The sequence below is a fragment of the Medicago sativa genome, chromosome 7 (genome assembly GCF_051527215.1).
Source record: "Medicago sativa cultivar Bolivia chromosome 7, Bolivia_mono, whole genome shotgun sequence".
Classification (NCBI taxonomy): domain Eukaryota; kingdom Viridiplantae; phylum Streptophyta; class Magnoliopsida; order Fabales; family Fabaceae; genus Medicago; species Medicago sativa.
The window spans coordinates 58,123,823-58,150,628 of NC_140755.1; the positions used below are offsets into that span (position 1 = coordinate 58,123,823).

General features: G+C 32.7%; 2 protein-coding genes and 1 long non-coding RNA gene across 3 annotated transcripts in view; all 3 read right to left on the reverse strand.

Annotated features, from left to right (window-relative positions):
• LOC146907126 (G-type lectin S-receptor-like serine/threonine-protein kinase At1g11300) overlaps positions 1–26,806 on the reverse strand; it is a 77,860-nt gene that overhangs the window by 20,410 nt on the left and 30,644 nt on the right. The window lies entirely within an intron of this gene.
• Positions 6,143–8,403, reverse strand: LOC146907129 (uncharacterized). Its single transcript, XR_015018534.1, has 2 exons — positions 7,613–8,403; positions 6,143–6,437 (listed from the first exon to the last, which is right to left on the reverse strand). It is a non-coding gene; the product is annotated as an uncharacterized LOC146907129 (long non-coding RNA).
• LOC146907130 (F-box/kelch-repeat protein At3g06240-like) lies at positions 16,224–18,170 on the reverse strand. The gene is made up of 2 exons (XM_085726337.1): positions 16,948–18,170; positions 16,224–16,378 (listed from the first exon to the last, which is right to left on the reverse strand). Exons 1-2 carry the CDS (start codon positions 18,095–18,097, stop codon positions 16,353–16,355), a joined length of 1,176 nt encoding a protein of 391 aa, XP_085582463.1. The 5' UTR covers positions 18,098–18,170; the 3' UTR covers positions 16,224–16,352.

The window sequence follows — 26,806 nt, forward strand, 5'->3', positions numbered from 1 at the left end:
TAATATCATCCATACCATCATCAGGATTAAGATAATTCGACTTATGAGCTAAAATCCACACACACATAGATAGCTTAGTGTACGAAGACCCTTCATACAAAGGTGTATTACTTTCACTCAACAATCGGTAAAATCTCTGCGCCTTCTCATTCGGGGGTTGTTCCTCTTCATCATCTTCGGCATCATCACTGTAAGACAATTCCACCCCTAAAGCGTCCGCAACCATATCATCCATCATGTTGAATTGTTCTGTGTTGAGATCTTCGTTGTACTCCACATTTGTTTCCACATTTGTTCCACCATGGCTAGTAGAAGCTTGTGCATTGTCCCCTACCCCAAAATTCTGAAAAATTTCACCATTATATGCCCAAACCCAATAATTAGGCATAAAACCAACTCTTTTTAAGTGTTTCTTCACATCTCCAGGATCGGTAATTATATGTCTGCACCTACATTTTAGACACGGACATCTAACTCCTCCCTCATATCTACAAATTTCTTGCACCCATGCCCATGAAATAAATCCGTCAACTCCTTCCACAAATTGCGGTTTTAGTCCTGTTCTTCCCGGAAACGTCCTATCGTACATCCAACTACGATAATATTGATAATACTCCATCTTCTACACGTTCACCAACTTCATTGACATATCATATTCCACGTCAAAAAATGATTACTCAATCGAGAAACTAGCTTTATGCGCAAAAAAATAATTTACGCCCAATTTATAACAAACAATTTTACGCGCAAACATTTAATATTACGCACAAACATCAAATAACTATTAATTATACATGCAAACATATAATAATTATTTCCAATAAAAGGGCTTATTAGTAATAACTATTAATTATACGTGCAAACATATAATAATTATTTCCAATACAAGGGCTTATTATTTCCAATCAGCTTTATTTATGTATTGCAAAAATAGCATTATTTTTATAATATTCTTAAAACAGATTTTAATTTTTATTATATAAAAAGATTTAAAATTTAAACTTTGTATTTATTTATTTTTATATATACCGATTTAATTTTAATTTGTTAAAAAAACAGCTTTATATTACATTGTTTTCTACTATTTTTAAACAATAGGCATTAAATTACTATATATATTACATTATTTTTTTTAAAATATTGTATAAATATATAAACAGATTTTAACTTGTTAAAAAAACTGCTTTCTTTATTTTTTGAAAAAACCGCTTTAATTTTATAATATTTTTAAAACAGATTTAAATTTTTATTATATAAAAAGATTTAAAATTTAAACGTTGTATTTTTTTTATATAAACCGATTTTAATTTGTTAAAAAAACAACTCTATATTACATTGTTTTCTACTATTTTTAAACAATAGGCACTACTATATATATTACATTATTTTTTTTAAAATATTGTATAAACATATACACAGATTTTAACTTGTTAAAAAAACTGCTTTCTTTATTTTTTGAAAAAACAGCTTTATTATTACATTGTTACATTGAAAAAACTGCTTTCTTTATTGTATAAATATATTTCATTGTTACATTGTTTTATTTTTTATTATAAATTAGTTTTACAACAATAAACCTTTTTATTACATTCTTTTTTTATATATATTTTTATTTATAAACCAGTTTTTAAAATTGAATAAATAATAAATTTTTAAAAACAGATTATGTTTAACGTCAAACAGTTTTTTTTTTTTTTTTAAAAATACCAGAAAAAGAGTTGCCCTAAATTAGAAAAAACAGATTATGCTCTTATTTTACTAAATAAACCTATTTTACTAAATAAACCATATTCTATAATATATAAAAATCAACCTAGTAACTATATATTCAACAACATGCATATATTTCATTTTATCAAAAAACAACATGCATATTTCATTTTATCACAAAAAAAACAACATGCATATATTTCATTTTATCACAAAAAAAACATGCATATATCACAGAACAAACATGCATATATTCAGCGTCAATTTCTGGACAATTAACATTGAAATATTCGAATAAAATAAACCAACCAAAATTCAGGCATAATATGAAAAAACGAAAAAAAATCATAATTAAATTATTTTTCTTCAGAATTTCAAAATAAAAAAAACATCATTTTATTGGACAGCTAGCATATTTTAGAACATATCATCAACATGCATATCATTTATAGAGTTACGAGGAAAAAAATCACTAACTTGTTGAAGCTTGACAATAGCAGATCTGCAATGCAATCCAAACAGCAAGAGTTGAGCACTAGCTAACCACAGGAGGAGGCAGATATGTAACACAACTGCAAAAACATACAAAATAAATAACATTAATAATTAGTAAAAATTAATATCATCATAAAAAAATATAACAAGTGAAGTATTTTTTACCAAATAAAAGAAGTTTGATGAATTTGTTGTGTGAAAGTGTTGTGTTTTATGTGAAGAAATTTTCTAAGTGTTGGCAAACTATCCAAACCGGTGCACACATTCTTATATAGGAAAGAAAATAAGCCAGGGCTTTTCCCACGGCCATGCCCCTCACAGATTTAGTCAAATCCTATCTTAGCTAGGTGCAGAATAGCCTCAGAACGTTCCAAAATAAGCCAGGGCTTCCTGCAATAAGCGACGGGTTTTGCCCCTCGCATGCTGGCACGTGATTAACTTTGGCAGGCCATTGTCTCATCAACAGTCAACACAACAGAGATTCTCCTCTTTTTACACATCTGACGGTCTCTCCCTCGCTATATCCCTCGGTTTTGAGCTGACATGCAACAACTTTTGACCTGCCAAGCCTGCAGCAAGCAACGTTTGAATTTTCTAGTTGGCGCCATGCAATATGCGAGGGAATAAGTGAGGGCCTACCCTTGTGTTATATGCCACGGGTTTTCCTTGCCATTTTCCCTGGGAAATTTCCCAGGGGTTACAAACCCCTGACAAAATCCCTAGCAAAGGGTAATGTTTCTTGTAGTGGTAGAAGCATAACTCAAGCAGCCAAACACCTTAAGCTGACACAAATCAGGTATTTGACCATATAAAACTTCATGAGATCAAAACTTTTTTTAAGAGAAAAACTTCATAAAATCCATTAGTTGGTATTCTATTCAAAAGAAAAACTGCATGTAACACAGCATAAGACCAAAACTTCTTAGGTAACTTTGACTGAAACATTAAGGCTCTACTAATGTCCAGTATGTGTTGATGTCTTCTTTCTATCATTCCATTTTATTGTGGTGTATACACACAACTTCTTTGATGTAAGATACCTTTTTCAGCATAGAATTCTTGCATAAGAAATTCAAATCCATTATCACTCCTAATGGATTTTACCTTCTTCTCAAACTGGTTTTCCACCATATAGACAAAACTATTAATCTTTTCTGAAGCTTCTGATTTGGTTTTCATCATAACAACCCAAACATATCTACTATAATCATCCAAAATAGTTAAAAAAAATATCTAAAACCATGAATAGAATCAGTAGAAAAGGGGCCCCAAATGTCAACATGCACAAGATCAAACATAGCATGTGCATTATTCTTACTAACACAAAAGGGTAATTTTCTTTGTCTGGACATTTGACATATGTCACAAGCAACATGACCACTTACTGAAATGTAACTATACAACTTATTCATGCATTGCATTCTATCATGAGATAGATGCCCAAGTCTAAGATGCCATAAAACTCCAGGAGGCACTACACTAGTAGACTTATTATTAGAAACAGAAATACTTGAAATTTTGGCTTGTTTCTTTGTTTTCTTCTCAGCCTTCAAGTAATAGATTCCATCTATCTCTTCAGCCAAACCAATCTTCCTCATATCCTTCTTTTCCTGTATAATACACTGATTAGCCTCAAAATTCATAATGCAATCTTGTTCTTTGCACAATTTTGAGACAGATATGAGATTGACAGCAAATTCTGGCAAATATAGCACATTATCAATGTGTAAAGAATCAGACAGCTTCACATTTCCTTTGTGACAAGATTCCACAATATTCTTGTTAGGTAAAGTAACACTAATGGGTTTAATTTCACTATAACTAGTGAACCAGCTCAAATCATGACAAGTATGATGTGTTGCACCAGTATCAACTATCCAGCTACGATCATCAATTTTGCAAATAGCATTATTGATAAAGAGTTTACCTCCAATGTTAACACGTGAGCTATTGGTCTTCATCATTTTTGTTGAACCTTTAGCTTCAACATTACTCCTTTCCAATAGTGCAATCAAATTCTGATACTGATCCTTAGTTAGCATCATTCCATTTTCATCATTTTTCCCAATAGAAGTGCTTCCCTTAGACTCAGCATCTTCACAATCCACAAAATTAGCATTAGCAAAAGAATTTCCTCCGCCTCTTCCCCAATTAGAAGGGTAACGATGTTTCTTATAGCATGTTTCAACTGTGTGATTTCTTCTATTACAGAAACTACACACTTTAATAGAAGAAACTTGTGAATTTCTTCTATTACCCTTCCTCTTGCTCTTCCTTGAAATGAATTTCCTCTACCTCTTTCAAATTTCCTCTGACCATCCATGGCATTAACTAAGCCAGAAGCGGTATCATCCACAGAGATAGTTGGTGATGATACCACATTATACTGCATCTTCCTTTCTTGCTGCATAACCATAGAGAAAACTCTATTTATCTGAGTTAAAGGATCCATCAACAAAACTTGTGATGTCACCCCTTGATAATCTTCATTCAGTCCCATCAGAAACTTGATGATTCTATCTTCTACTCTAAAAGCTTTGTTATTCCTCATAGCAAAACAAGAATAGGAAATTGGACATGTACATTGAGGCATGAGCCTATATTGATCCAATTCCTCCCATAAACCTCTCAACTCAATGAAAATTTCAGTGATTTCCTTGCTTCCTTGCTTCAAATTTGCAATTTCTTCCTGCAATTGAGCTACTATGATTTTATCTCCTCTCATGAATCTATCTTTTAGGTCATTTCACATATCAACAACATTTTCTATAAAAACTACACTTTGCGCAATTAAAGGTGGAATATAATTGATTATCCAAGTATGAACAAGATTATTGCACCTTTCCCAAGCTGCATAATTCAGATCATCTTCTTCTTAGCAAGAGCTCTTCACATCTTCATGGCCAACGAATGATAATTTTCACCAGTTAACTGCGGCGTAACCATAACTGTTGAAGAATTATCCGAAGAATGAACATAGTATGGATCAAGACTTTGATCAAGACTTTGATCTTGATTCTGATTGTTGTTTCGCACCATAGTGTATCAAGAATTTGATCAGAAAACGAAAGAAAAATTCAAGAACACAGAAAAACAAGAGAAAATCTGCTCAAGTAAGAACAGAGAAATCAAAATGCAAATTGAAGCAAATTGATGAAATGGAAAGAGAAGAACAAACGAAGAAGATGAACCGAACAAACGTTCAATCTTCATTGTGCGGAAGCAGAGCAAGATGAACTTGCTTTGATACCATCTAAGAAAGAAAACGCCATGGATAAAGCTTGAAGCTATAGAAATGAAGAAACAAAGTAGCTTATATAGAAGCTTAGAGTGACACCACATCACAATCTACTTCTAACAAACTACATGAAATGAAAATGAAAAGTAAATGAAAGTGAAATTATAATATGTCAAAACCTAACTTGCGTATCAAGTCACTTCCATGTTATCCTTATCACGTGCCTGTAACTTTATCTCTTCAGTGTTTTGCTCTAATATTTATTTTATGTTTACTTGATTTATTCCTACAAATAAAGGAATACAATTTATTAATTTATATAACAAACTTGTGAATACATATTTTAAGGTTTATCAAGGTTTTAAATGACGATTACGCTGACACAAGATTTTCTAAGTTGATTCCAAAAATCTTAATAAAATTGTTTGTTCTATTTTATAATCTATAATAACGTAATGATTTGGGATATTCACCAGAAAAAGATTTTCCAGAGAACTAATGAGACATCATCTGTTTACAAGAAGCAAAGTAGAATTTTCCCCTTATGTCTTTGTAATCTATTTTTTTTATAATGGTAGTGTCAGTTACCAGTGGCTTTATCTAGCATTACAATTTACAACTTTCCTTTTTTTTTTTTTTTTTGAAGGAAATTTACAACTTTCTTATTTTCTATAAATTAATTAATCATGACATGATAAATTGGGAAACCTTACAATAGTTATAACTATTAATACGTAGGAAGTTGGAGGTTGGTAAATGTCCACCATCCCCAACTTGGATAAAAGAATATTGAATGGTCGAGGAAGTAAAGTCTTTGTAAAGAAACCTGTAAAAACTTTGAACAGCGGTAAATGTCCACCCTCCCAGCCAGCATCTTTTCTCTAACATTATGGCAATGCTTAATTCTTTTCATGGAACAAAACTGATTCCAACAACCGAATTCACATCACCTCAAGGTTGTGAAAGCTAACCGCAAGCATAACAAGCAAGATATCTAGTAAAATTACATAAGTTAGATAACATAATCTTTCAAGAATTCGAGAGAGCAAATGCATGCATTTGCAAATAAAGAAAGTTGATATGCTCTGTATGAACAAATGAAGCATAAATTTGTTTTTTCTTGAAGAGGTGAACCATAAATTAAAATATCATTCTCAGCAAGATGTTTGTAGTGTTATCGACAATTTACGATTTCTTTTCTGAAAAGGATAATTTTATTAAAAAAAAGAGGTTGAACTAGAGCACAAGGAGTGCCTAGAAGGCTATAAGAACAAGCCAGGAAACGCATGCACTCCGGTCAAGAGAAGTAAGGGGGGTGTATTGGATTAGGATTTTAAAGGATAATTTTTGTTTAAAAATGTCTCAGATTTTAAAAGATTTTGTAGGATTTTAATGACTTTCACGATTTTAAAAGACTATTTTCAATTTGGATTTCAAAGGATTTACATCATAAGATTTTAAAGGATTTTAAAGAGTTTTATGGATTTATAAGATTTCAAAAGATTTTATGAATTTTAAGGACTCATTGAAAAGAAATGATTACACCACACTCTATCATAATATTTTCAATACATACTCTTATTTTTTATTTTATTTTTATGAGAGATAGAGAGAGGGGGAAAGAGAGGAGGGAGAGGAGGGAGAAAAGAGAGGAGTGAGAGAGGGAGAAGAGAGAGAGAGAGAGAGAGAGAGAGAGAGAGAGAGAGACGAAGAGAGAGAAGGGGAGAGAAAGAGAGGAGAGGAGAGGAGAAAGAGAGAGAGATAGAGAGAGAGAGAAGAAGAGAGAAGGGAGAGAGAGGAGGGAGAAAAGAGAGGAGAGAGAGAAGGGAGAAGAGAGAAGGAAGAAGGGATAAGAAAGAGAAAGTAAACTTTTAAAGAAAAACAATCCCAAGAAATCTTATGTCTTCATGAAAGACTTTTTCTTGTTAAAATTTCACTAGAAAATCCCACAAAATCCATCAAAATCTATTTTATTGAATACCACAAGATTTTTTTTTTTAAATTGCAAAGAGTCTTGATTGAATACCACAAGACTTTTACATAATTAAAAAGTCTTTTAAAATCCCTCATAATCCTAATCCAATACATCCCCCTAAGTAAAGCCCAACAAACAAAAAATCTCCTAGAGGAACAAGAATAACAAAAGACCCTAGGTGGGAAGAAACGTACATTCAATTGTGACTGTTCGTTTTTCCTTGAAATGATTTGTGACCGTCTGTTTTTTCCTTCGAACGAATCATGACCTTTGATTCTCAAGCCACAATCGGGACCTGGATCTTGGATTTCCTTCTTCAATCGAGTTTGAACAGTTGCTTAGTGAGAGTTCTCTGATTCCCGTTTCTGGGTTTAGAGTTCCCTGAGTTCGAACAGTTTGGAAGGGAAGAAAATGGAATTTGAAGGGACCAAATGTGAATCTAGGGTTGTTGTACTAATTATATTTTATTTTTGTGTTATTTCAGATTGAATTTTTAACTTAAAATTCAACTTATTTTAAGTGGCATCTGATTACATGAAAAAATAAAAACATAAAATAATTACACATTTAGTTTGACACGTCAGCAAATTCTGCTGACAAATTTAGGTAAGAGACACAAAGTAGAAGAATCTGAAATGATAGAGATAAAATCTAAAGTTTTTTTTATACAAGCACTAAAACCGGAATTCGTTAATTTCATTAATCTAATATACTCAATTATACACACATAATAGCCTACTAAACAAAATTATCTAAATTTCACATTAATTATAAAAATGCAGTATCAAATCACATTAAAACTTATCTTGTTTCATTTCATTTATGACTTAATTAGAAGAAAGAAAAGATGGGGATGACTAGTTTGCCTCATGAGATGCCGTTAATATGACCTAACAAAAAGAACGGCGTCAATTGTCAACAAAAAAAAAAGGTGTCAAGAGGATGTATCAAACACTATGACTTTCAAATCAATACTTGAGCGAGAATTAATGTGGGTTAAAGATAGAATATATCGTACCTTGGAGGACTAGAAAAGTCCTCTTATATAACCTATAAAATGAGGGAATCAAATTTATCATAATGAGAGAGTGTACATTTAAAAAATATAAAAATTTATTAGAGTAAATTACAATTCCCTCTCCTCAAAGAAGGTTGAATTACACTCCCATCCTATCTTATGTTAAAATATATATATTTTCTTTTCCTCTTATTCAAAACATATTAAAAATTAATTCATCTCCTCCCCTGAGAGAAGCTTGAATTACATTTTTTCTTCCTTCTTACTCCCTCCGTTATGAATTATAAACAAATTTAACTTTTTAGGTTCATTCATTTAATGATATATGTGGTCCATAATATAGATCACATACATCATTAAATGAATGAACCTAAAAAGTTAAATTTGCTTATAATTCATAACAGAGGGAGTATGTTAAAATCTACACTTTACTCCCTTAATAATTTTCAATTTATTTTAATAATCTAGAAAAAAATATCATAATCTAACACACTTAAAAAAAATAGTATTGCAGGTCCATTTTAATATGATCAAAATTTCAATACATATTTTTCGCTATTTTTTATTCATAATTTCATTAACATATAATTTTCAACCCTGTTAAAAAATAAGAAAAAACCCAAAATAAAATTAAAATATGTGAAAAATTACTAAAATCGATAAAATATGGTTATTTAAAAGTTAATTTTATACTCTAAATTATAAAATTAGTAACAAAATGTTTAAATTTAATTACCATTGACATTTAAATTATAAGGAAATGAATTTATTTTTCTTAAATGGTGATTTAAAATTAGTATATATCATTCCTTAAAAAAAAAATTAGTATATATCATAACAATATTTATTAATGTTAAAATAAATTAAAATGTAGTGCCTATTTAATTATTAAAGGAGGATGTTCTAATTCAAGCACCTCATAGCACCTCAAGCGTTAAAAAGTATAAATTTTACTTTTAAAAGGAGATGAGTGTTTATTTTAACATAAGAGAAAAGATGAATGTAATTCAAGCTTCTCTTAGATAAGGGGAGTGTAATTTACTCAATTTATTAATGGATTAAAATAAAGTATAATAAAAAAATCATTCAAACCGATGGAATAGAGAAAACGTTGCTGCACTTATATTATTCGTACTAGCCAAGTAATTTGATAAGTAAGAAAATCTAATCTAATCTTTTAAACAAAGAGGCAAATGGCCTTCTTAATTTTAACGCTCCAATCAAAACATTTGCTTAATAACAAAGTGTATCACATCATGCTTCTATAAGACTATAACCTTATAGCCACTTGATTCAGCACAATATTATCATGTGATTTCCTATAAATAGCTGTCTTGCTTATTCCGTTTGTGTGAATCAAAATTCGATAAAAACATGACCTCTACATACTCAATAGTATTACTTCTACTTGGAATGATGATATTTACCACTGTCGTGGGTGCTACAAGGTCTGATATGCTTGGATATCCAGATTATAGCACAACAGATCTAGAAGACGATTGGTTTGAGCAGCCACGTGCCATTATAATGGGGGGAAAGCGTAGACGTTTTGGACGTCCGCCGCTTTGTATTTTCTCCATTGAAATTTCTTTAAAGTTTTTTCCATTGTCAATCTCTGTCATTAAAATAAAACAACCGTTTTTTATAATTTAATTTTCACTTTCTCTCTCATTTTAAATGGTTGAGATTTTATTTGAGAAAACTTGAGAAAAATTTCAAATGAGAAAATCTAAATCTAAATCTATATTTACCACACAACGAATGAGAGATCATCTGTATACGAAACGACATCTGCTTGGCTCGGTCTACCTTCCGAAAAGAATAATTATTGTTATACAACTTTTTTTTTAAATCCCCAATATGCACCTTCATGTGGTGTTGGAGACATTTTAGTAATTTCATTAGCAATGTGGTAAAGTTGTGTCTACTAAAATTATAATTATTGTTAGGAAACATGGCATCCATGGAAGGAATGAGAGAAATAGATCAAAGTTCTTTGTATTGATGGAAAATGAATATTACAATGAGTGAAAGTTGGTTACAATGTGACACCTTAAGCCTATTTATAGGCTTTAACTAACTAGTAACTATATGACTAACATATATCTCTAATAGTCCCCCTCAAGTTGGATGGTTTTCAAAACACTTCCAACTTGAAATGAGAAAATACAAGGAAAGACATCAAGCAAATGAAAGTACAAAGAAAGATGCCGGGAATACATCGGCCAAGAGAATAGCAACAACGCTTAACCACCATCCGGTAGAAGCCAATCAACCACAAAGCCTTAAAAGGCACAACGCTTAACCATCAAGAGTGTTCAATCACTCAAGATAGAAGCACAAGAAGAAGAAGAAAACGACGCTTAACCAATCATGACGGAAGCATATCAACATGTCTTAACCATCATGAACAGAAGCACAAGACAAGAAATACAAGGATATCCAAAATCAATGATGATATCCAAAAAAGAAGTGCAAGGAAGGGCCAAAGTCTACAATGGAAGGAGGTCATATGTTGAACAAACTTCACACCAAAGGTACCATGAAGCAACAAGACCAAGGTTCCAAAGATAAAAAGTGATGCCCTCCAATGCCGAGCCGAGACAAGAAAAACCAAAAGCAAGCCAATAGAGATGCATAGCCATGTGATGTGTCTTCAAACCATAGAAAACAAATCCATGTTGATGCATTCAAACCATAGGCCAAAACCAATGAGAGAAGCACAAATTGTACAACCCTGCTAGAAGTATAACAATCCATATAATGGTGGCAGAAGTAAAACAAATTAAAAGGATAATTCCAAGTTGAACTTCCAATACTATGTAGTAGCAAATGAGGATCTTGCAGCTGTCTAGAACCTTTTAGAATTGCAGCAACAAACAACATTCTCATAGCTCATCATATGCCACAATCAAGAGACAACAAAGAGACAACACCAAAATGGTTTGTACCATAAACTTCATCAAATACCAGCCATAAGAAAAATTGCAGAAAACTTGTCACACTATATCTTCACATGATATAGAAACCAGAAGCAAAGTTCATCAACGATCCAGGATCAAAAAATGAGGCAATACATCAAAAGCTTCCAACTAAGAACCCAACTCGGCTGCACAATATCCACAATTGTAGACCACCAAGAAAAGAAACTATGTGTAGCCTTGTTCAAGAAGTAAGAGAATAGAGAACCACATACAATATCCCAAGACTTTATCAAAACACATGAGTGAGTTTGTCTTCAGCTAGGATATATTACAAGCAGCTTATTGGCAGAAATAATGAAGACTAGGAGCAACACAACAATGTAGTATATTGACAAACCAAAATTATCGAAGTTAGTGCATCTTTGCCTTTGAGTCACAACCCAAAAAATAATGATGAGGAGTGCATGGCAGAAACCTCAGAACTGTGCACACCAACTATGAACAAAAAACAAAGTTGCAGCAGATACATAACCTCAATAAGTCGCAAATAGCCCTGTCTTCACAATAACATACCGGAAAATCACTTCAAGCATTTTCAACTAGCCAAAAGGAAACATAAGGCCATTACCAATTGTGAAAGAAGCACTAATCTATATCTCTGCCAGAGACAACCCAAAGAAAATTGGAGGCAGCAAGTCTTAGCAACAACAACCAACAGCAGCATAACTGCAGAAAAGACACTCAAACGTGCAGCCAAATTCACAACCAATGCACATTCAGAACCATCTCAAGGTCAATATCCAAAGACCAAACTCAATCATACCGAGTATCCCAACCAGGAAGTGATATAACGATAGATGTAATGAACAGATGAAATGAACAGATGCATTGAATCTCTTTCAGATGATATACACAATTACGGTTTCAGTCATAGCCAAGAAATCGATCAAGAACATCATATTTGATACTCATTCTCGCAAACGCAAACGAAAATGACAAAAATGAGTTACGATGAAACAGATCGAAAACAGAGATCGAAGAAAGTACATGAAACCGTCAATTGTGAAATCGAAGCGGAATTTGTGAAATAGAACTGCGAATGATGTTAATTCAATAAACGTGATCAAAACCGAATCACAAACCCTAAGAATTGGGGAAAAATATGAGAACGAAATCGAACCGAATTACGAACAGAATCACGAAGGAGAAGATACACAAAACACGCAATTGAATGAGAAAAATATGGAAATTGAATCAGGAAATAGAAGAAGAAAGGATCGATTCAACATAAAGGAGAAGAACGAAACAAACTCACGACGAATCGCAAATTGGAAAAAGATGATTAGGAATTGGATTGCAATGGAGAAATCGAAACCGAAAATGGAAAGAAGAATGACCAAACGCATTGATTCAGAAAAGTGGATTAAAAAAAAAGGGAAAGACGAAAAGGAAAATGGAACAGAAATGAGAAAATAATTTTCTCGAGAAAATGATGAGAGAGAAAAATCTAGAGAGAGAGAGAGAAAAAGAAAATAGAGAAAATTATATTTTCTCTAGAAAATGCAGCGGAAAATATCCTTCAAGGTGGATACCAAGTTTGCTCTGATACCATGTTAGGAAACATGACATCCATGGAAGGAATGAGAGAAATAGATCAAAGTTCTTTGTATTGATGGAAAATGAATATTACATTGAGTGAAAGTTGGTTACAATGTGACACCTTAAGCCTATTTATAGGCACTGACTAACTAGTAACTATATGACTAACATATATCTCTAATAATTATAATTATAATAACAGTTGTTCACTTGTTTGTCAAATGAAGTTTTCTTTTTTTTTTTTTTTTTTTTTTTTTGCATTTAGGTTTAAAATTCTCTTTTAAGAAGTGAAGTAGAATTCGCCCCTCTTATGTCTTTGTATATTGACTATATTTTCAGCTACAATGGTACCAATTACCCGTGGTTTTATCTATAATTACCATTTTCTTATTTTCAACAAATTAATCAGTCAATCATATTGTTTTTGAATGACAAACAGATGACCCATCAGGTGTTTGTCGAAGAACCACTTGCACGAGAGGAATTGAATCCCATACACTAGAAGTTCAACCCCAATTAACTTAACTACAAAAATAAAATCATTTCTGGCATATTCCAGAGGATCCACACAGTCGAATAGATTAATCTAGATATGACGAATTAACAAACCTTGCAATAAATATAACTAAAATGTTTAATACTTATTGATCTTAAGAGGGTGTTTATTTTAAGTTTACTTGATTTATTCCTACAAATAAAATAATACAATTTATTAATTTATATAACAAACATGTGAATACATACATATTTCAATCATTTTATTCGAATCTAAAAAAAACAACTTCAAACAAATGCACCCTAAACACTAATTCTTGGAACTTTATTTTTTATTTTTTATTTTTTGAGAGGATTCTTGGAACTTTATAAACACCATGGAAAAGATAAATTAGATAATAAACCATAGTCACATGTTCTTTAATTATATACATTTTACCCATATCGTTTTTGGTCTTGATGACGTCTCTCCTCTCTCCCTTTTGTACTCTCTGGTAGAGTAACAACTTAAGTCTTATACTTAGTCTTATGCCAAGCATCACGCCAGCGGTTCATGGAATTAGCTCGCGTAGTACAAGATCCCTTTTGTACTCTCTGGTAGAGTAACAACTTAAGTCTTATACTTAGTCTTATGCCAAGCATCACGCCAGCGGTTCATGGAATTAGCTCGCGTAGTACAAGATCAATTGGCCATCGTATCTCAGCTGCTTGCAGAAATGATTGCTGAATTGGAATCAGAATCAGCTGACCTTCCTCTTTCATATTCATCACTGATCAATTCTATTGTTTCAGGTCCCGATTTAGTGTTCATCGTTGAGAATAACTCAGTAGTAGATGACTTTAAATTGTTCGTGGAGCAAAACCAAGCATCAGTGGTGCATACCTCTGTGGTGACAACACAAACTCACCTTTTTCTGTCGATTGGTAGAGAGATTCAGCAAATAGTTCAAATTGTGCAGCAACCTATAGATCTTATTTATGAATCGATGGCTCTACCACCATCACCAAATGTTCTCGCAAAGAGAAATTGAGTTCTGAAACCTCCATATCCATGTGTTTTCACGTTGAGGAATGGATTCTCAACCACAACCCCACTGTTATCTTTTCGGACGATCTTTGCGATGTCACGGACAAAGCCACTAGCTGGAGATTTGTTTTCAATGCTATGTACAAGGGTTTCGTCGTGGGAAGATTGTGTGAGGATGTGGTGTCGTTCAGATGCTCGCATGTCACCACTACCACCGAAACCATGGGATAATAGTTTTCAACAAAGGACAGCAAATATCTAAGTGACGCCGGATTGCTCAATGTCTGCCACATCTAAAGCCATCCAACAAAAATCCGAGAGCAGTGGACGCCATTTTGACAATAGCAGTGTGCCCACCATGTGTCTGGGAAATTGTTTGTGTGAATGATTGGCCTAGCGTCCAATCATTGTCGTTCATGTTTTTTTTGAACAAACTCATTGTCGTTCATGTTGTCTCGGTCATTACCACCAGCTCGACATCACGGAGAAAAGGCATATGAACAGGTAATCCTTGCTCTAGAATGTGGATATGATTATGGTTTTGGTGTTGTTTTTGGTTATGGAACAAGACCAAGTTAAAAACGTCGACAAAAAGTAATCATATTTTGTAAGAAATGTAAAAGACTAAGATTTTATCATTATCTAATAGTTCAAGTAGCACATAAATACGTTTTTGAAATAAAAAGCAAAGAAAGAACTTAGCAAAAGAAAAAATATGTCATTTTATAAAAAATTTCATTGAGTTTATACGATTATTGGTCTAGGTGACATATGTTTAATTAACATTTTTCTTATGTTGCGGTCTGGTTTGGTTTGGTTTGATTGGTAAAATGAAAACCGCAAACCAAACCAAACCAAACCAAGCAGTTTAGTAAGATAATGATCCGATTACATCCGAACCAAATGCGATTTTTTGCAATTTCGGTTTGGTTTAGTTCGATTTGCAGTTTTTCTATTGGGTTGGTTCGGTTTTATACACCCCTATTTTAATAACTATCATTTTTACATGATATATCAAAAATATATCACAAGTGAAAGCAAATGTGGCTAAACCACACTTTGGCTGGCTTAACGAGGCTATATAGGAAATGTTAGTCTTCAAAATATAGTATTTTTGAAGTTGAAAGCATTAAAGCTTGTATTTGTTATGATTCAAACAATTAAGTGAACTTTTGATTAAATATTTCCTGCCATGCAAAACTTTCCTGAGGCTTTATTTTCGTTTATGCATAAAGGCTTGCTTTCCTCCCTGGATTTCAAAACAAAATTATAGTATGATAATGGTTTGCTATAGTTGAAATTATTTGGTGTACTGTTTGTTTTTCTTAATTTCCTTTATTTACCCTTTTTTTGGCTTGTTCACTAGATATGATTATGATATTTAGTTTGTTGCAATATAAAAAACACTTATTCAGGTTTGGAAACGGTTTTCCAATAAAATAGACATTTTACATGGTGGTTTTGCAACGTGCAATCAAGGCAATTAACAACACCGAAACTTATTAGATTTAGAACGACACATTTGTTTTTTATGAAAGGGAAAATGTATTATTAGAACGGTTTACTCGAAGTACCAAGCATACCCGAGAAAGTGCTGAAAGATACAACAACTATATAAAACAGCAAAACTGTCAAAAACAGAAACCAAAAGCAAACTACAAAGAAACAAATCCCAGCAGAAAACCAACAGAAAAGCCCAACAGAAAATCATCAACAGGGAAAAACTGAAAGATAGAAAGACTCAACACAAACTCCACCACCAGCTTGAACCAAAAGCAAACTGCAGCCACTAGAAGCTCACACCAAAGTTAAAAACTATTCATGAATCTATTCTAGCTGATGGACTGATCAACATTGAATTGCTGCAAGCTTCAATTGTGCTCCCATGAATACAACCCTACACAACAAGTAACATAAGGGCTATGTTATTAAAGATTGGAATCTATAGCAATATCATTATCTTGTTTCCCTAATCAACGTGGATGTACTAGGTCTAAACACAATCAAAACAATAATATCCAATATATATTAATTTGCAGAAATATCATTATACTTCAATTATTGATAGGATCACTTGTGCATACTATCTACAACAAAATCTAGATGAAAAGGAAAGTAATACAAGTTTGAATTTCTCATATATTGACATGTATCACTTGTTCATTAAAATGTTGTGAAAGACCAACATAATAAAGAGTATTCTAGATATAATGAATTTCTTTTTGGAAGCATAACCGGAAAAAAAAAATCAGCTTTTAATTACTTATAAATAATATTCTGCAAAACAGATTCAATAGACTCTGGATTGTCAACCTGCTTACAACAGCCAATTTATAATCATTCAACAATAAAATCAAATCAAATTCATCATGAGTTTTTTTTTTTTTTGAGCAAAAATTCATCACGAGTTAATTATAAAACAATTAAATCAAATTTAAATAAATAAATTGTTGTAGAGAAACTTACTTTCAAGAGAAACCAAACTTTCAACATAATCCATGCCATTGAACCAAGGTTTGTGAATTCTCTCTACTCTATTATATCTCCAATTATAAAGAATTGCCTCACTTTCAAGAGTACTTATCAACAAAAGCGTATCACTCTTCTCCGAAAGGCATAACGGTAACAAACGAAAGTCCAAATCATTAAAGTGATCATATATTTGAAGATTGTGATAGCTAATGTTGAAAAGCTGAATCCAAGAATTTTCAACTCCAAATTCCTTCATTTGCCATACTACCAAATGAGTTTGTTTGTAATCATGTGAAAAACAAAGACTGTCCTTTAACAAACTTATATATGGTACAAAAATCGGCACTTCTCTAAATCCTATAGGAGGCGAAGGTTGAGAATGTGTCTCGGTGCCCAAATAAAGAGAAACAATCACAAATTGGTCATGAGTAATATTCTTGAAATCATAACGAGCAGAATAATTGCGAATTGCTAACCAACTAATACAGTCATGCATATTCACAACATTGATCCAGTAATCATGATCCACAGGAGAATCTTGAATTGTTCTCCAAATATTATCGCCCAAACTGAAGACATATACATTTGTTTTACCTGGAACTAAATACACCACCTTGTAAGTGTCGGTTGAATTGACATAAGCAAATGTCAAGTTAGGATGGAACCATAGGTCTTTATGAATACAATACCCTAATTTTGGAGACATTTTCCTCGTGGCTGGGTTCCAAAAACGAAGCAACGTCACACTATAAAAATCAGAGGTGAAAAACTGACTGAACAAACAAAGTAATCCATTGCAGGAGCCAACAACAAAGAGACATCCCTTGTCCGTAAGTTGATGGTTAGGATCTTCTGGTAGATTGATAATGATTGGAGGGTTATGGAGCAAACGAAAAACAGTGAAGAATGCAACATTGCGATCAGAGGTGGATACAAGTGTGAAGTCTGCATTTCTTGAAGATCGAGTAAGGTGCAATTTGATGAAGGTGGGATCAGAGATGAGAGAGCCAAGTGACTTACTCAAGCACCTAAATCGAAGGAGAGATTTGACAGGAAGCAAGGAAAGCACATCGGGGATTTGCTCGTTAGGTATGAATTTTGGTGGCATGATGGTAGGACGCCGTGATGGTGATAGGTGATTCATGATGGGATTTTTGTTACAAATGTGGTGTTGTGCCTTTGGAGAATTGGAGAGTAGAAATGTTGAACGCTGATAATACACATAAAAACTAAGGGACACTTCTTAGCATTTATTTCAGTCAAACTAATATTATTTGACCACGGAAAAGTCATATCAATTGACTATTTTAAAAAGTAATATTATTTTCCCTAAAAAAAAAAACGAATATTATTTTCTCCTAAAAATATGATATATTTTTTCTTTCAACTTTTCTCAAATGTCTTTATGTGCCTAAATAGAGTATTTAAAACGCATGAGCGCTTATATAAGATGGTACGGGTCTGTTCTAACTTAACCAATTTTATAGGTTTGAATCTAGCATTGGATATGAAGCAACGCTAAAACTCCTGGGGAGAGTTTACCACCCATTTAGTCTCACGAGACTTGAGAAATTAGTTTCTGCAATTGCACGCACGGAGATACCTAGTTTACACCCAAAATAAAATAGAGTATCAAATTTTTTTTTTTTTGTGGTGTCGAACCTCAGACCTTGCATATATTATGCATTGTCCTTACCAGTTGAGCAAAGCTCACGTTGACAGAGTATCAAAATAATTGATATAACATATATTTAATTCTCTTTTCTTTTTGGAAAATATTTTGTTCTTTTCTCCTTCAACTTTTTCTTGATTTCTAATTTATTCTAAAAGTAATATTTTGTAAAGAAATTTCTCAAATCAATATTGTAAAAAAGTTTTAAAACAGGCACAAAATTATTAAACATCCTAATAGGAATTTATTTTTGACTAACTTTAATAGGAAGTTTTTTTTTGTTGAATGACCCAAAAGAATATCATAAAAAAATGGTGAGAACCATACAAGCTAAAGGTGTGCAAAAAATAGACTCAACAAAGTTACAGTACATATATATAAACAAATAAAAAGACAACAAGCCAACAAAAAGACTAAGTAAATGCATTAAGTTTAAATTGCAGAAACTTAAAAGGAAAGGTAGAATACAATGCATTAAAAATAAAGGTGGTTCGACAAATCATTTACATACATTCTTTCTGACTCTTATCTCTCGCGCCGGTACTTCGAGTGTTTTAGAATTATGTATAGGTGATTTACGAACTGTTTTCCCTTTGGAAAACTACTATTTATACATAGGAAATAACTTGGAAAGAAACTAATCCCACGACCAGCACTCCTTCCATGTCGACAACCGCTTGTTTCGCACGTTCTCCTTTGAGGAAACCGCTTCTCTTTCGAAATTCGAATCTTCCCGCTTCAAAGGCAATGGCTTGACTTCGACAGTTTTGCTTCTTGACTCGTATCTTGTCGAACTTCAAGGCTTCGAGACTTTTTATGCTAAGTCCAACATCTCGTCGAAACTCCTTTAACTAAAGGAAAAGCTTCGATTCCTGCACGAGTAAAAGTCAACTAATGTTGACGATATTACATAAGGCTGGTGAAAATACCAGTTAATAAATTACACCACAAAAATGTCATTTTCGACTGAATATATTCAAAGGAGAGAATGCATTTTTGAGAAAACTTTAAGTTATTCCTCAGCATGTTGTCACGCTAATCATGACTTTCGAGAGTAGTCATTTCAGGTTTTCTTTCTCCCTACGATTTCGAGATTTTGTGGGCCACCACTTTTGAACTTGAAAAGTTAATGGAACCTTTCGATTTACCCCGAGACACCACGTGTCTTTTATTATCCTTTCATCTTTATTGCTGCACATTTTCCAACTTTCTTCATCATTGTAACACTTCCTTCTTATTGATTGGTTTTCTTGAAACTCCTTGATTCTCCACTAAGTCAAAGAAACTACCTTCCCATTCAAGACACGCGACAGTTTCTGAACAAGGATATGAGGAGTTTAGCTGTTTCATTTACTTCTCTTATCTACAAAAACCACTCTTTTGTTGTAAAGCATCAGCTTTTCAAACTTCAGTATCTGCATCTTTATTTTCCTTTTTCCCTCATAACGAAAAAACAATTTTTGCAACAAAAATGGATAGGCTTCTGAACGAGCTCCTCTTAGTTATTATCAAGAAGTTAGCTGTTTTGGGGATCAAAGACCTCTTCAGCTTCAAAGAAACATCTCGTCGACACCGCTATCTTGTCGACAAGAAAGCCACATTCAGATTACTCCCAACAAGTTATCTGAGGTTTTTTGTTGATGGTTCACCTGTTGTTGCCCAGGTCAGGTTCATGCAAAGATTTGCCTATAGTGGACATGCATCGGTTTGCATGGTATTGTCGGCTTATTTACTTCTCCAACCTCAACCTGACCTGGAATCTATCAGGGATATTTTGGCGAAGGTGGTGAACCATGAATCCGAATGGGCCAAGGTTCTTGAAATCATGTTGGAAGTGTTAGCCATTGAAGGAGTACGCGTGTAGACGACCTCCATTTTGCTCGAGAACATCTTGCGTTAAGGTCCACGCCCTTTGGCTTAGGATACAAGTTTACTTTTCCTCTCAGCGCTGCTTGCGAGGGAAGTAAAAGGTTCAGGAACATTGACTTCTGAGTCAAGGGATTGACCTGAGCTATTTTGTTAATTATCATAAACTAAAGGAGCAATTAAACGGTTTAGGTTCAGATTACCAATTAGTGATGAACAAATGATTTGAAAGACCTGATCATATTTCCTATAAATTCATTACCAATTTTTTAATTAATCTGTTATTTATTTAAACTTGCAAACCAAACCAATTGCCTCAGTACCCCCCCCCCCCAACATTTTAGAAACATCCTTAATAATAATGACATTACCGAGCAGAAGTTGAAACAGTCCATGTGGATGCGAATCTTATAAATTTTATTACTTCGATATAGTTTAGTACACTTGCTAAAATTGTATCAAGTTTTTGGCACCGTTGTCAGGGACTATTGAATCATTTCAGCTTGGAAATTTCGTTATTGTTTAGGATTTTTGTCTATATATTAGAAAAAACTTATGGGGCGAATCATCAGAGAAGAAATTGGGAAGGTCAGAAAGACATAACCAACATTGATTACAACACTGAACTTCAAAATATTTTAGATGAATTCTTAAGATCAAATCGAGTTTCATTTGATAAATTTGAGGTTCAGTGTGGTGATCTTGTTGGGAAAGCGAATGAATGTGAGAAGCAGCTGGTTAAGATAGAGACTGGGTGTCATATTGTTATGGTGGAAGAAAATCCACAAGTGATGAGTGTTGGTCTCTACCTGAAGTCTCAACCAATGGGGTTGAAAGAAACCATTCCTTTGCAAAGGCATATTTATTCTTCTTTATGGTGGGAGAGCTCAAATGCCAAAAGTCTAGCAGTTGGATCGTAGGAGCATATGCTGCATTGTATGAAGTTCATGGAATTCCTACCAAACAAGAGGAAGAAGAAAGATGATATATTCTTTCTTTCATATTTGCCACCCTAACAGCGTCAAGCTTAATGACGTAAAAGAAATCGCTTGATGGGAGGCAACCCATCATTTTTTTTAATATTTGTTATTTTGCAGGAGTTTATTTTCACTAAAAAAAAAAGAATGAAAAGATGGACGAAGAAAAAAATTGAAAAAAAAATGATGTCCACAATTATCTTTTTCAATAAGTTGTCTCTGGTAGTTTCTCTGTTTTGAATTTCAGTTGTATGTCCACTGTCTTTTGTATTGCATATGATTTTGTCTATTATTAATGAACTTGCTTTTTCTTGAATTTTACCAGTTTAGTAACAAAAATCTCACCAATGGTTTGTCAAAAGTTCAATGGAGATGGTTGTTTGCATGGATATTCAAAGGGAAGTGTATGGCAAGAACGAATGCTTACGTAGCCAGAACTTCCAGAAACCTCAACCTGTAAGGTTAAGACTAAATTTTGTTTTTCAATTTTTACAAATGAGTGTTCCGTGCAGATGTTATTTCTAGGACTTGCGATTTTTTTGTGTCAATTGGTTATATCTTATACACACTAAGGCAAAGTGCTTGTACCTTGAGCATTTGAAAACAACCTGTTATTATATTGAATTATCCACTTTCAATCTAAGTTGAGCCTATAGGTTAGACCCCTTGTTTCGGTGACAAACCATGTTACAAGCCTAGAGACCTTAGGGTACCCAATTTATTTTGCAGTTAGGCATTGTGGATGTGTGTTTAATCTTGTTAAAAGTTCAAGTTTGTGGTTACTCTTGGAACTAGCAACACTTTAAGTTTGGGGTAGGGGGTACTAGAGAACAAGAACTAAAAAGATCATTTTTGTATCATAAAAAAAATGAAATGAAAAAAAAAAGGATTGAAAAAAAAAATAACTCCAAAAGGACTAGCAACATCTTTGTATTGATTCATTGTAATAGTAATGCAACTATTACAACAGTTAAGAGTTGTTACTACAACGGGGAGAGATGGAAAATATGTCGCAAGCACAACACTCTGTTGAAGTTTTAAGAGTGGAACATGTACGTAATGATGAAAAATTGGCTTATCCTTTAACAAAAGGACTAGTCAAAGAGAAAGTCCATAACACATCAATTAAGATGGGACTGTTGTCTTGGCTAATTAAATAACTTGTGATGGTAACCAGACCTTAATTCTTCGAGATTCTAAGAAATAAGTTCAATGGATAATAACAAGTTGTGAATTGATATGAGGTGAACTTGCTATAGTAGATAAAAAAAAACATCATGATTCATGGAGCGATAAGAGGATGAGATAATGGAAACTCTTAATGAAATTTATATTCAATATGTAGTGGAGTACCTAGCTATATGAGTACTTATTAATCTTTGTGAATGTGGAAGTGAGAGCCGCTTCTTGTGGAATTCTAAGAAAAATTCTTAGAGCGTTCACTAAACCGGGATTAACGTGCAAGACCTTTAATACAATAACTTTTTTGAGAATACACCTAAGAAAATGATGTGTGTGATTTGATGTCATAGACAGAGCTCCAAACTAAGAGCTACTCTATTCAAATATGAATCTTACTCATTTTGCAAAAATTCAAGTCAGAGGACACCTTTATTTTTGCACAATTCTTATAGAAGCATCTTGTGCTATTTTGATTTTTGTTTTCTTTTAAATTCAAGTTGGAGATTGTTGAAACATGTAGTGCGTGAATTGAAAAATAAAAACTCTAAAGTCTCACATCAGATAATAGAGTATGCTAGTGAGTGTAATTTTGAAAAGGACAAAACTTAAGTGCATTTTTTAAGTGTTTTTCGTATGATTCTTAACTAGATTATCCATGATTTCTTCCAATTTCACAATTTTCTCAAAGTTTGTTATAGAAAAATGTACTATTAGTCAAGAACCATAGGAAAAACACATAAGTTATTCCTTCTAGGATATTTTGCCTTTACAAAGAAGTTTTGTCCCTTGAGGAAAATTTTGTCTCTTTGAAATTTTTTGTACATTCCATTTATGAGTGGTTCTAGTACCATATTTGAGTGGTCATTTTACCAATTTAGAGTGTTCATGGCATCATTGTCCTTAATGTTTAGGAGTGGTCTTAAACCATATTAGAGTGATCTCGGTACCATATTAGAATGATCTTAGTACCATACTAGAGTGGTCTTAACATCATATCTTAATTTGTATTTCTAGAACGGATCTTACTGTGCAGTAAGACTCCGATATAGTTGTAGTTGGGTTGTTTTATCTAGTAGACATTTTTGTTTTGTAGTCTTGCTTGCACAATTGTAGACAGTGTCATAAAATATTTTAAAAAGAACGGCATAATACTCTACTCATCCTACTAATCTCTTTGGTGAGTGGAAATATTTTTTTAACTGTTTTGACCATATATTCCTTACAGAAAAGCATCTCAAAGTAATCAAGAACATGTCTCTCAATGTTCACTCTTTTTATTGCGCTAACGTTTAAAAATTATGAATGTTGTTTTTTTATGAAATTTTGATTTTGATTAAAAGTAAAAATATAAATGTTTTTTGCTTTCAAATTATAACAAATCAAACTAACCATGATTATATATTATTATCTATTTGAATGACACCAACAATATAACAAAAATAAATCTAAAGTATTTTTTTTAATGACACCAACAACAATTTTTATTATAGAAAAAATTGTTTAAATGTATAATTAGGATAATGAAAAACTAAGTATAAATATACTCTTCCTAAAAAAAAAGTATAAATATACTCATAGTTTGTTTCACTTTTTAAATTATAAATGAAAAAATTGGACATTTGTGTTTGTTACACTTTTATTTTAATATTTAAACTTATTTTTATCTATGTGTTACATATGTTATTTGTATTGAAAATTAAAGGCATTTTTGGAAAGAAAAGGTCAATCCAAAAGAGCTGAAAGAGATTGTTTTCTTTATACTCCCTCCGTCACAAAATAACTGAGCTTTTTGTTCATTTCACACTTATTAAGAAAAATGTATAAATGAAAGAGAAAGAAAAATGGTTTTGAGTGTTCTTGTCAAGCATTGTTGTATTCACCGTTATCATAAATGCAAAGTGAAGAAAGTTGATTGAGAATGATAAAAGTAGCATTAATTATAACGTATAATTGGAAGAAAAAAAATTAATATTACATTGGAAAGTAAAATGGGTCAATTATTTTGATACAATATTTTATTTCAAATGATTTAGTTTTTTTTTTTTTGGTCAGGTAGCCTAATGAATAGAATTCACTTTTTCCAAGGTGAATAAGTGGGGTGTCCGAGGTTCGAACCCCGGCCCCTACATATAACAATGCATGTCCCTGCCAACTGAGCTATGCTCACGGGACAATGATTTTGTTATTATGGGAGGGAGGGAGAGAGTATATAGTATAGATAGATATTGTATAGATTATAACTTGCGCCAATTTATGCTGTAATTATGTGTTTGTATCACAGCATTCACATGCCAGATCATATTAGCCTTTTCTTTTAATTTGATTTTAAAATTAAACTAAGGGTCTTGTTAACCGGTGTCCCGGGGCACTGGTTAAGGAAGTCAAAAGAGGAAATTTTAACTCAAAAAATAACACTTTTTAAGCTTTTAATGCAATGACAACACTACTTTCAATGCAAATACTACCATATTTGATTCCTTAACCAGTGTCCCGGGGCCACCGGTTAACATTTCCCTTCAACTAATTTAGCAATCAAATAAAAACTTTAAATTTTTTGGAAGATTGAACTTTTCTTCTTTCAAAACCGATCTAATATGGTGAAAACATCTCTCTCGTCGTTGTATGAGGAAGAAAACAAAGGGAACAATTCAACTAGTTTTTTTTCTCTCACTTTGTAACAGTAATATTTTTTTCTATTAAAAAAACATCAATTTTTCCCTGTAAAGCCAAAGCATAGGATATCCTTCCGAACTTGTAGTAAATTCTGAGATTGGGCGTAAAATCCGAAGGACAACACGCAATAAAATGGTCAAACATGAAGTGCAAAAAAACAAACAAGAGCACTAGTCAAATAAAAATCTATATTTTCTCAATTGTCTTCAAACTTGTTTTGTTTTTATAATTTAACTAGTTACAAACCCGTGCTTCGCACGGGTTCAATAACACATTTGATAAAAAAATTGTTCGGAAAGATAGATGTCGAAATTACGGAACATTGTCATTCATCGTAAAATATTTATCAAATCATTAGAAGAATGCATATTTAGTTTGTTATGCGAGGAATTGAACATAATATTGAAGATGAAAATAATTGGAACCAACGAAGGAACCAATAATGTGTAAATTACGGTTACATATTAGCCTAAATTATAAGCGGGAGTGCCACTGTTATAGATTTTTTCAAAAGGGATTACTACCTATATTTACATAAGACAAAGTCAAGCAAAGAAGTAGCATCACTACGTCAAGATAATCTAGTCTAGCATTAGAGCTAAGGCGATTTGTCACAAGTGTGGACCATGAACTTTGAAGATCTATTTGTGAACGACTTGAACGTGCATATTTTTAGGTGGCCTCTCTATATTAAAGATTAATTTACCGCCTACCTCTAATTTTCTTTCCTGGCAAAAGTTGAACCATTGGCTTCCTAAACACTTTTCGTAGCTTGCTCTTTAAGCGGTTATCAAGCGTCACTTGTACCTTTTTTTGAGCTTGGCTGTCAATTAGTGTTATCGTTTTCCGCTTTCCTTTGAGAATTGTCCTTGATATCTCATTGGGGAAGTGCTAGGAAAGAAACAAATTGCAATGTAGTATAATTATTTTAAGGTGACAATAATAAAAGGCTACATCAAATTGTTTATTTCGCACGAGTTGAATACTGTATTTTTAAAAAACTTTGTTATGAAAGAGAAACGAGCAAATTAAGAGAAATAGCTGCATCTTTCTTAGAAATTGCTGCCGTTCATAAATGTGAAAATCAAGCAAGCATATTGCACAAATTTCAGCTATATGTACATTTCTAAAACATTTACCAAAGCATTATAAAGAGACTGCAAGTGTCATTGACTAACCAAAAAGGGATTTTTGTCAATATTTACATCAGACAAAACAAAAAGAACAAATGACATCCCAAAGTTAAAATAGTTTACGATTATAGTCCAAAGCGATACGCCAAAATAGTAGAAGTTCAAATAGTTCAGCAGCAAAGATCTACTTTGGAACACCTCGAACGTGCAAGTTCTTCGGTGACGATGATCTTACCACTTTCTTCCATCACACGTTCTATGCAGAAATTGAACCATTGCCCACCCAAGTATTTTTCATAGCTTGATCTTTCGGCGATAATGAGGCGACACTTATGCTTTCTCTTTGTCTG

Excerpts from the sequence above, each read along its gene's own strand:
- LOC146907130 (XM_085726337.1), bottom strand. The coding sequence starts at position 18,097 with ATGAATCACCTATCACCATCACGGCGTCCTACCATCATGCCACCAAAA. Across the intron at positions 16,379-16,947 it reads AAGTTTGGTTTCTCTTGAAA|GGTTGTATTCATGGGAGCAC; the intron begins GTAAGTTTCTCT and ends CTTGTTGTGTAG.